At 39.0% G+C, this 11,873-nt stretch overlaps 1 protein-coding gene across 1 annotated transcript; it reads left to right on the top strand.

Annotated features, from left to right (window-relative positions):
* The first annotated feature begins 1,455 nt into the window (after positions 1-1,455).
* On the top strand, positions 1,456-2,068 carry MSGN1 (mesogenin 1). The gene has a single exon (XM_075594842.1). The coding sequence runs from the start codon at positions 1,456-1,458 to the stop codon at positions 1,990-1,992; it is 537 nt and encodes a 178-aa protein (XP_075450957.1). The 3' UTR covers positions 1,993-2,068.
* Positions 2,069-11,873: the final 9,805 nt, after the last annotated feature.

Consider the following 11,873-nt stretch of genomic DNA (forward strand, 5'->3'; position numbering starts at 1 on the left):
CAGGTTACACTTTATTGTGACCATTATTATTCAGCAATATGTAACATATTAGAAAATGTCCTAATTATATTCCAACAGACCTGATAATAAACTCTTTGATATTTGGCACCATCCCATCTATTTCTCTTTCTAGGAAAAAAAAAACAAATGATTAGGAGTGTACAGTACCAAGCATCTATTATAATTACACCACACCCAGAATCCCTCGCTCTACTTTGGATTTCTTATCCAGGCATCTAGCAAAAGGTTGAAAAGCCTGCAATTAGCATAAAAGTAAGCATACATTGAAATTACTACTGCAGTCCTTCATTTCCCTTTAGAAATATACATTTCATTAACAAATTGTGTAATACTGTATAGCCATATTTTTTTCCTGTCTCATCTTTGTAAATGAACACTTCATAATGTTTAGTGTGTGTAAGCATGATACTGTCATTAAATACAATTATGCTTTTATATATATATATATATATATATATATATATATATATATATATATATATATATATATGACAAAATAAATAAAAACGAATACTGCATTTCAAGTTATTTTCTGTCACTTTATTCCCCATTGCAATTAAAAATGCTGCTTCATGAATGTACTGTAAAAGTAGCAAGATTTAGCCACACACAGGTCCTGTGGACATTTGAACTATACTGTATAAACCCTGCATTTATTTTATTTTAAAATTTCATTATTTAATTAAGACATTAGCAAATAATTTCTATCCCAAAATGCCATAACTGTCACAAGTAGGAGTAAGATGTCTATGAGTAATTAAGTCTATTAATATAGGAGGACCACTGAGAGATATCCCAGAATAGGATCAAGTTGTTTTAAATTCCCAGAAATAAATAGTTGTTCACAAAACCTGATTTAATTCAGTTGTAATAATATTATTTGCACGAATATTCTGCATAGCCCTACAGTGCCTCAAAGACAATCTCTGTGTGTACCTTTTGAAATTAGAATTAGTTGGAAAACAAACTGCATTTACCTGCTTTTAAAAAATATATGTTAATTTGCATCATAAAGATAGTCCCTCTCCTCCTCCTCACCCAGTCTGTTTATTGAAAGACAATTTAGCTGAAGGATGATAATTCTCATTAAGAAGAAAGTCACACTTCAGGAGTTCATTTTCCATCTTAACACTTTGTTGTCTCCTTTGAACTCTTCCATTTGAGCTCCCTCTCCAGATTTGGCAGATCTATATAAAAGGGTCTCTCCCCCCACCCCCCAACCCCCCACAGAGAGCTCAGTCAGCAATCAACAGGAGAGGGGTCTTCTACTAATCTACTTCTTGTCATACATAGGCAGGAGTGTCTTCTACAGCTCTCCTCATTGCAATCCCCTGCAAAACTCTGATTGTGATACTCTCTACTGCTCTCCTGATCCTGATTGCCAATACTCTGGGAAGGATTATTACTTATTTTCTGAAATAAGTATTCTTTCTAATGGATACCATGCACCAACCTATCCTGAAGATGGAAGAAGACTACGTCTTGGGCTCAGATTCTGACCCCGATTCTGCCTATTTGTCAGCCTCTTGGGACTGGAAGAACAGCGGTGAGAGTTATTCCTTGAGCCAGACTCCATCTCCACAGAGCTTGTCTCCTGCCATCTCCTATGAGTCCTCCTTCTCTGCTTGCTCTCACCCACCAGGCTTGAAGGAGATGCCTTTCGGCAGTGAGATGGTGACCTACAGGTTGCTGCACTATCCTACTCACTGCCTGCAAGAGACAGGGCGAGCCAAAGGGGGACGCAAACGTGGTCACAAAGCCTCAATGTCAACACAGCGCAGGAGAAAGGCCAGTGAGAGGGAGAAGCTGCGGATGAGGGCAATTTCTGAGGCTCTTCGGACCCTCCGCAATAACTTGCCACCGATTTACAGCCAGGGGAGGCAGCCTCTCACCAAGATCCAGACTTTAAAGTGCACCATCTCCTACATCAGTGAACTGAGTGACCTACTCAACAATGTCAAGGGGACATAAACATGGACAATGTTCTGAGCAAAGAGACACGTTCTGGTCAATGGATTGGATCCTGATATACAGAGAACTATGTCAATACCTCAGTCAGACTGATCATGAAGCTGATCATGAGGCTCTTCGAGTGATGGACGTTCTAATGGTGCACCTTCTTAAAGCCTTTTGATGAACATTATTCTAGACTGGAGTGTTTTTAGTTCTTTGTGCAAGACACTAACTGCAATGTGTAGTTCCCTTTTCTATGTTGATGCATTGTGAAGAGGTATTTTATGGGAATTCTCATGGCTCACGGTAATAGGCAATTCACCTATTGCTTTTTTTTTTTTTTTAATTTTTTAACTCAAATGTTGTTATTTTGTACAATGGCTGACTATTGTTTGTGAATGTGCTCTTGTATGTCACTTGATGTGTATATAGGAAACTTGCTGGCCCAGCACTTTAACAGACATTTCTTCTTTTATCTTTTACATATTTATATCAATATGATGACATTGATTTTAAACTCTAAATAAAAAAAAACCACCAAACAATTGTCATTTCTTTTATGGGGCCAGGTTCACTGCAATAAAACCCAAAAATGACCCTCTGTGATTGATAAAATGAACCCCAGCCACTTCACTGAGCCTTCTGGCAGCAAATGGGTTAATTTTCTTTTAGCCAAGCATGTCTTTACTGCACAATTGGTACAATGTGGGGGAGGAAACATCAACACAGGAAAAAAATGATATTGCTTTTAATGGGATTTCTTTCCATTGATAAACATTGTGCTTGTTTAGAGTTTGCACCATGGAGACTTGGATAAATGATTCCCTGTGTCATTCTCAAGGACAGTGGTTCCCAACTCCAGTCCTCAAGTACTCCCAACAGGTCAGGTTTTACATCCACATTGAATGTAGCAAATCACACCACATATTACTATCAAGGTTTAAACAGATGCCACAATAACAAGAAAAACAAACACTGTTGGTTATGGGTCAGCACAGCAGGATCTGCTTATCATGTACAATGTGATGTACAATGTGATGTTAAAGCTGCAGTTCAGTCTTCTTTTTTTTTTTTACTTCAATAGTTTCATGTGGGCAATCTCTAATTACCTAAAGAACTGCATAGCTGCCGGTCAATTCGTTCTCCGTCTATTGATCCTCAAAGTTTGGCGACATCTTTAAATATGGGGAATGTAAATCGTTGCTATAGGAACAAGCATGCTTGTTAAAATAGAATACAAGAAAATTGGTCTTTCAAAGTTGTTTTTTTTTTTAAACAGAAAATGCTAAAAGTATTTTTTCTTACTACAGAATTGATTTATTAAAAAAAACACACATGCAGGATATTGACTGAACTGCAGCTTTACAGGAACGTCAGGAGGCCATTGGTCACAGGTTTTCTACAGTAAGTGCAGTTTAAAGCTGAGAAAAAACACTTGTGGGTTTATGTATTACAGTCTCCAGGCTGCAAAATCAGGGCAAATGATTTTTAGCATTTTATCAAAGGAAAAACACCAGTTGCTTTCAGTGGGATTCCTGCTCTTTGCTACATCTAATGGTATTTTTTGCATTGGTTTTGCACCAGTTTTGCAGTCAGTGCTGGTTAATAACAAGTAATAATCCCTTCCAGGTTTATAAATCAGCACTGACAGCAATGGACAGATCTCTCATTTGTGTGGTAACTGAATTAAATCTTGATTGCAGCATGCACTAATTATAATTGCAATATGCAACATAACAGTCTAGGACGTTTGGACGCAGCCATTTCACCGCAACCAAATGAACGCCGGCAATTAGTTTGCTGATCACTTAATCGCCAGGGCACTCACCCGCCGGCTGCTTGAGTGCTAAGGTAAGTCACTAACCTTAGCCCACACCCCAAACCCTCTAATGTTAACCATAATACTAATGCTACCCTTACACTAAAAAACGTAACCCCTTACCCTAAAACCCTTTACTGTACACACCCTAAGCGCTAAAGCTCCTTTAGTTAGCCCCTTAGCCTAAAACCCTTTACAGTACGTGTTTATCTTTATCCGCTAAAGCCCCTTAAGTTAACCCCTTACCCTAATGCTAGCCACCTACCCTAAAACGTACTTTCTCGTCGAAGTGGGCGGCTCCGGAGGGTCCCTCTGCGGCTAAACGCCGGAGGCGGGTTGTTTGTGGTGGGACATCCGCGTCCAAATGTCCTATTCTGCTATGATAACACCAACAACTGTTACTGTGCCTTCAGATGCAGGTTCCAGACTGGGTATACATGTATTAAGCACTCACAATGCTATTTAATGCTTTGCACATCCCTCAAGCAGAGAAAGTTTAAACTTTTATGAAGGCAATTATTGCAAAAATGTCTAGAGCAGTGTTTTTCAACCAGGAGTCCCTGCAATGTTCAGGGCATTTGTAAATGGTACCAAATACAGGATAAATTATAATGCATCTTATCTAAGATGCGCTATTAGAGAGGGTTGGGGTTCCTTACAATGTATCTGATCTCAGATGCGCTATTTGAGAGGGTTGGAGTTCCTTACAATGTATCTGATCTCAGATGCGCTATTAGAGAGGGTTGTGGTTCCTTAAAATGCATCTGATCTCAGACGCGCTATTAGAGAGGGTTGGGGTTCCTTACAATGCATCTGATCTCAGATGCGCTATTAGAGAGGGTTGGGTTTCCCTGCAATGCATCTGATCTCAGGCGCGCAATTAGGGAGGGTTGGGGTTCCTTACAATGCATCTGATCTCAGACACACTATTAGAGAGGGTTGGGGTTCCTTACAATGCATCTGATCTCAGACGCGCTATTAGAGAGGGTTGGGGTTCCTTACAATGCATCTGATCTCAGACGCGCTATTAGAGAGGGTTGGGGTTCTGCAGAATTTAACAATATAATTATAGGGTTCCTTAACTAAAAAAGGTTGGAAACTACTGGTCTAGAGCTATATTATTAATTGATATAATGGCAACATTAACCCCTTTGGTGCTGAAGGACAATGGAGGCATTGGACAAAGTGTGACAGGGTGTACAGGGTACCACTGCTTTTTTATTTTCACACCCAGAGCAACACTATTTTTTTTACACAAACCATTACACTTCCTTTAAAAATGTGATTTAGTTTAGAGAGCTTCCTATTTTACAGCATCAACATTGTTTAAATCTTAGTAAAATGAAGTTCAAGGAGATTTGCCCCAATGTTAAAGGAGTGTGGATCTTTTTCAAAATCAGGCACAACACCGCTACTTTTTAAAACTACTTGAACCACTGAGTGAAGGAGTTAATAGCATTCCAAAAGCCTGGCATCCATGGATTGGATTCGGTAGTTTGCTTTGCTGAAGGTGCAATCCCTGCTAGATGAGTATCTATTCCAGGGGTAGCCACCTGCAGTCATCAAGGAGTTGCAACAGGTCAAGTTTTCAGGATATCCCTGCTTCAGCACGGGTGGCTCAATCAGTCCCTGCTTCAGCACAGGTGGCTCAATCAGTCCCTGCTTCAGCACAGGTGGCTCAATCGGAGGCCCAGGCTGAGCTTCTGATTGAGACACCTGTGTTGAAGCAGGGATATGCTGAAAACCTGACCTGTTGAGGACTGCAGTTGGCCACGCCGGATCTATTCACTTTCATGCGTATGCTGAACCACTCCAGAGATGCAGAATGCAATTTTTAGGATCAGGAGAAAATAGCTCCTATTTACACAATAAGCATATTGTCGGCCAATTACTCCACGTGCGGAATTGTAATATTCCCGGGGGAAATGAATGGGAACCACAGCGGATTGCAATGCATGGATTCTTTGGTGCTGATATAACAAAGAGTAAATGCTGCACACCACAATATGATAAAGAGTGATACAATTACCTTTCTTTTGGAAATCCGTGTGCCCCATCTTCATTCCTTTTTCTTTGGTGCTGAAACTGATCATTTTCTGTGCCTTTCTGAAAAACTTTTGGGGGGCTATTTTTACTTAGCGGGTGTATTAGCATAGGTTTCATTGGAAGTGATAACACAGAATATCCCACCTCATGCGCCAGCGGGTGCAATAACCCTGGCTACATCTGCGCTTGTGTCACATTTACACGTAGACTAGTATATGCAGATTTAATTGTGGGGTTTTTTTTATGCAAAAAAATAATTATGCAGTGAGAGTACAAGGCATTTAAATAGGCTGTGCTGTGACTGTTAGTCAATCAAACAGGATATGTATAGATATGTGTGTGTGTATGTGAGTTTTTTTCTTTAAACTGTATGTGAATATTGGTGTATAACTTACTAATTTAGTATTAATACCAGGCACAAAGTAAGTTATGGAGAGTGAAAAAGTGAATAACCCCTCCACAGTGCAGTGTACAACACAAAAGCACCACTTGTGAGCACATCCAACCCTGCCGTTCCCCATTATCCCTTAGCCTGCAATGTTTCCACTTCAGCGAGGGATTGTATTAATAGCAAAAATCGCAAGGCAATACTAATAGGGATATTAAGGAAAACATAGTATATTAACATGATAATTATCTATATCTCTATCTATATTTGTGCGTGTATTTTGTTTTGTAAAAAAAAAAATACTCTATACAATATTTATTGACATTGTACTGAAAATGCACCTGAAATGAATAGTCATTGCATGAAAATAAAGGTAGCATGCAAAAGCAGACATAAAATCAGATTCAGCTTGAAAAATGCCAATTGCTTGATGCGCTAGGTAATTTAGCATTGTGCATGAGTGCTCAAGGATTCCGCCCGATTTTTACTTTCTTAAATAGCCCCCTGTGGAGTCCTATACACTTTTAGTATGTATTCTGTATTGCCTGTGATTTGAATCTATTTTGAAACCCATTAGCACAGATTGCTACTCTGAGTCGTATTAGTAAAAAGTGATAAATAGTTTAATTAAAATGTAGATGTTTTTTTAAACAATATGACATCTATATCACTTCCTTGCTGTATAGACGGGAAGGCGACACTGTGCATTCTTTAATCACAAACTTGATTAAACATCTTCAGTGTCATAAATAAGATTCCCAATTGCACTAAAATCTTTGGCATAAATATACTTATTAGATGTAGAATGCAAATCGCTAATTAAAGTTTTCTAATGATCCTTCAGAGGAAGGCAGTGCAGTTCATTTCACAATTAAGATGATTTATGAATTCATATATATATTTGAATTTATTGCTTCCTAGAATGAGCAAATATTCAGTTTCATGGAATTAATATTTCCCTTTTCATGTGCAGAATTCATAAAACATAAATTACTACACCCATATACACATGTATATATGAAAATATATAGGTGGGTAAATCGATTGATAGCTTTCCCTACATTTATTAAAATGTTTAAATACTTTGTAGTGATGACAATGTACAGAGTTGGCTGGCAATCTAATTTTGATTCCTGATAAACAGGCATAAACAATCACGTTCTGGCACACTCACTGTACTAAGTTACGATTAGTTTCAGTGACACACCTGTCTGGCTCCCAGTGCCATGCGGTTATGAATGCTCTACATAAACACTCAACGGTAGTCAGCAGTTATGAAGAAAACAGCTGCATTCATAGTATAAGGTGCACACAAGCTAAAAAGCATCCTTTATTTATAACATATGAGCAAGGAACACCGGGAACAACGCATTTCGAGGGGCTAAACCTCCCTTCATCAGGTACACAGAATAAAAAGCCAAAGGCTCACTATATATACATATATAGGGACATAAAACAAAAGAAAAGAAAGTGCACGGCCCATAGCATAAAATCTTTAACATTTAATGGAAAGGGTTAGGGGAAGGGGAGGAAACAGGCTCACTCACAAGGGAAGCAAAATATCAGGCATTTGTGAACACAAATAGTCACCGCCACATCGGGTTGGTACGCCGTCGGCAACCGCAAGTGATGTCCTCAACAAGCTTTACAAAGCTCCGGGAAGAACCTGGATCCACAACATAGAAAGTCCTAGCAAGGCAGATAACTCCAATGAGCATTCAGTGCTGACAGCCTCCTGCAGCTCCAGAGACGCGATCCGGCCACGATACACCGTCCCCCAGTGATGACACAGTGACGCTGCGTACGTCCTGACGCGTTTCGTCACTCAAGGCAACTTTTTCAAAGGATACTCATACCTAACCATAGAGAGCTTTAAATAGCATACGTGTTGCAAAACAACCCGTTCAAGACCCTCCACTTCATTAAAACAACGCTACAAGCATAGTGCCTCTATATCTATGTATATAAAGAAAAGGGGATATTTTTACCCTTGGGAGCAGTCTGGTATCAATGGCTTACAGTAGATCACTCTGCAGCTGCACCCACATACCACTAGGGAAAGCAGATACAAAGTCTAAGCGTTTATAAATACAGAGACAAAATAGCATATCTGCAGTACTGAGTAAGTAGCTACTAATTATCAGAAGTAGCCAAACACAAGTTCTGGGAGACCAATATATGAGTTACACCACATGGCACTCGGTTTGACTTGAGCATATAATTCGCTCTATGGGGGTTACAAACATGGTAGTTCATGGCATTGTACTTAACAATACCACTCCTGTCACACAAGGAGCTCTTTTAAATTCTAATGTTGTTACACCGTAACAGTATTAACACTACATTCTCAGCTATTGGCGAACATCGCTTTTTGTAAATGTTGAGTTGCAGTATCTAGCCTAAGTTTGGATTTTGGATATACTGCATTCTCAGTAAAAATAAAGGTGCTATGGTATGTAGTCCTTATTTGGACTTAAGGAGGTTTATATTCTGTTCCATTTAAATACACCTCTGAATAAGTCCGCTACACCACTGCGGAGTAGTGCTGAGATGTATTATTTATAAGGTGTTTTTTTTGTCCAGTTTGTCCAAAGAAAGTTTGTTCTTTTAATATACCCCATCATTACATTTATTGGGAGTGCTATACCGGCATACCCCGATTTAAGGACACTCACTTTAAGTACACTCGCGAGTAAGGACATATCGCCCAATAGGCAAACGGCAGCTCACGCATGCGACTGTCAGCACGTCCTGAACAGCAATACCGGCTCCCTACCTGTACCGAAGCTGTTCGCAAGCGGGGAGACTATAGAGCCTGTTACAAATGCGTTATTTACATCAGTTATGCACGTATACAGTATGACAATTGCACATCGATAAGTGGAAAAAAGGTAGTGCTTCACTTTAAGTACATTTTCGCTTTACATACATGTTCTGGACCCATTGCGTACGTTAATGCAGGGTATACCTGTAATAGGGGCCTTCTTCTCCAACCCTATTCGTTTATAGGGCTCCTTGTCTATATGCTATTAGCCCCAGCACCTCAATTTCTACTTGATAGTAGCGAGAGTGTTCCTCCCCTCCCTTTCCTTATGTTGTGTCATAGTGGAAAAAACAGTTTAAGGCATCAGATGGATGGGAAAGGGGTGTACAGGAGTGGTGAAGACGGTATAATTATACAACTATAAGATTGAAGAGTTTCTTATATCAATATTTTAATCAGACTGACAGAGGCCCAAAACAGACGAAGCAAGAGCTGGGGTGTACTACCTAGAAAGTGGAAGTAGAGGCTATAGTGAGATAATTGGTTGACATTGTACCGTTAAAATGTTCACAAGTTGAGTTCAAAGTTAAAGTGTTACTACATTAAAGATAAAAAGGACATTTTTCAAACGAGAAGTAGCAAAGACCACTCATGATACAGGAAAATTCACTTTAAAATATAGTCCCAACAAAATGTATTTTGAGATATGATCACTAGAAAACAATGTAGTTCAATTGAAACTGACATCCATATAAAAACAACCCACAGATAGGAACAATATGCTACTTTTATCCAGTTTCTCCTCCCTGTTATGGTAAAAGAACTTCCCAGGGTGAGAGGAATTGTATGAGAAGAATAAACATATGACACCAGATCACGAGATGATAAACAATTCATAGACAGAGTGTACGATAAATATATTTTAATTGCACAAAAACAATGATTTAAACAGATCCCACATAATGAACTATTAGACTCCACAAAAAGTAAATTTGATGCATGGGCAGATAACTTTACAAAAAATGACTACCCGTTACTGAGGAATATAACAGAATGATACTATGCATGGAACATTTACAGCAAAACAATGTTGGCCTACTAAAGATGTCAGAACATAGGAACTTATTTAATAAGAGCAGACATTAAACTACCAGTTTGTGTATCTACTCCACAATATAGCATGTTCCCATTCCCCGACTGTGGCAATTGCACTAGTATTATCAAAGGGAAGACTGGAACCCACCACTTAAAAAAGTTCAGAATACCATTAAAAACTATTTAGGACTTATAGCAGAAAGTACGTCCTATATTAAAATGCCCATGTGGCCTGGGATATGTTGGACTAACATTTAAATCCATTAAACACTGGTTTACAGAACACAAAAAAAAAGTAGAATAAGAAACTTTGATCCTAAATTCTAAGAAGAAAGAAGCGGTAGGAAAACAGTTTTCTTCACACAAACATAATTTAACCGACCTACAATTACAGGTTTGGGAAGAGGTGCACAAATGTATTGATTGGTGTCTGAAAGATGTCCTCACATTGCAATTTTGTATATGTAACAGGGTGCCTTCCCTGTATCAAAAGCATTACCGAAAAAGCTGTGTGGAGAGCTTGAGCCCAGCATTGAGCAGGTTAATTCAGAGCAGACTGGTCTAATTAACCTGCTCAGCTGGCTTGTTACTTTTTAAAAAAGCCTAAAGCTCTCATTTCTATGGGATCTCTAGTTCAGGGAGACATCCTGGACTGCTGGAGAGATCACACGGGGACTACGTCACTCTGATCTATGACGGTTCTGGACCCTGGACCGCTGTGCAGAGCGCCCTGCCTTTGGACTGGTTTCCCCTCCCATACCCCAGTGTAGACAAAGGTAAAACTTGCCTTCCATTGAACTATGGTGTTTTGTTGTTGGAAAGGGGCTTAGCCTCCCAACCCTCAGATAGGGACTAAAGACTGATGTTAGTCAGAGCTCCTTATAGGTCTGTTTATTTTGCTCCTCCCTGTTTGCTGAAACCTAAGTTGTGCTTTTGTTGCTTAAACCCAACAGCTAATAAAAGCCTATTTTGATTTCCCCTAAAAACAATGTCTCCTATAGGTATCCTTTAGAAATATTGTTGTTGTCCACTCTTTGGATTTTTTGTTTACCTTTATGTTTTTTTCCACAACTCTACTGGCCCTTCTTGCTTTTTTACATTTTATTTCTTTCATTATTGCGTTCTTGACTATTGTATAATTCCATTATGACATATATTTTTCATAAAAATGTATACGTGTATATATGCAGGTTCATTTTGATTTTAATATGTGTGGCACCAGCGCAGCTGTTTTCTACATAACGAGGAAACAAAGTGACGTACCCAAGGTCATAAGGACACTGAGATTTGAAATGGGTTTGCCCACTTATAAAGCTACTCCTTCTCCCCAATTTTCTTTCAGTTGCACTTAATTTCGTCAAATCAAACAACGTGCTCGAAAAATGTGTTAACACAACATTCTGTCAAGCATTTTGCATTTTAAAGTTTGAATTAATAGAAAAATATTATGGACACAATTTGTTGGACCATTTAATGCTGTTTGTTTGCCCTGAAAAGAATATAACACACACTGAGGGGCGCATATGCTCTGAAGCGGCCGATCGCAATAACTCTAGTAAAAATCCCATATAAATATGCATGAAAAATAGGACGTCCTGAGCCTGCTGCAGTGATTTAGATGTTTATGAAGCTGCAGTAGTATGATAGCTTGTTCCCCCGTGTGCATAGCATCATCAATTTGCACTTTCATGGTTAGGACAAAACAATTTACAATATACTGCAGAGGAATACCATACATCTATACTAGAATTAAATACTATTTGATTGGCTAACTTTGAAGAGCCTGC

The sequence above is a fragment of the Ascaphus truei genome, chromosome 4 (assembly GCF_040206685.1).
Source record: "Ascaphus truei isolate aAscTru1 chromosome 4, aAscTru1.hap1, whole genome shotgun sequence".
Lineage (NCBI taxonomy): Eukaryota > Metazoa > Chordata > Amphibia > Anura > Ascaphidae > Ascaphus > Ascaphus truei.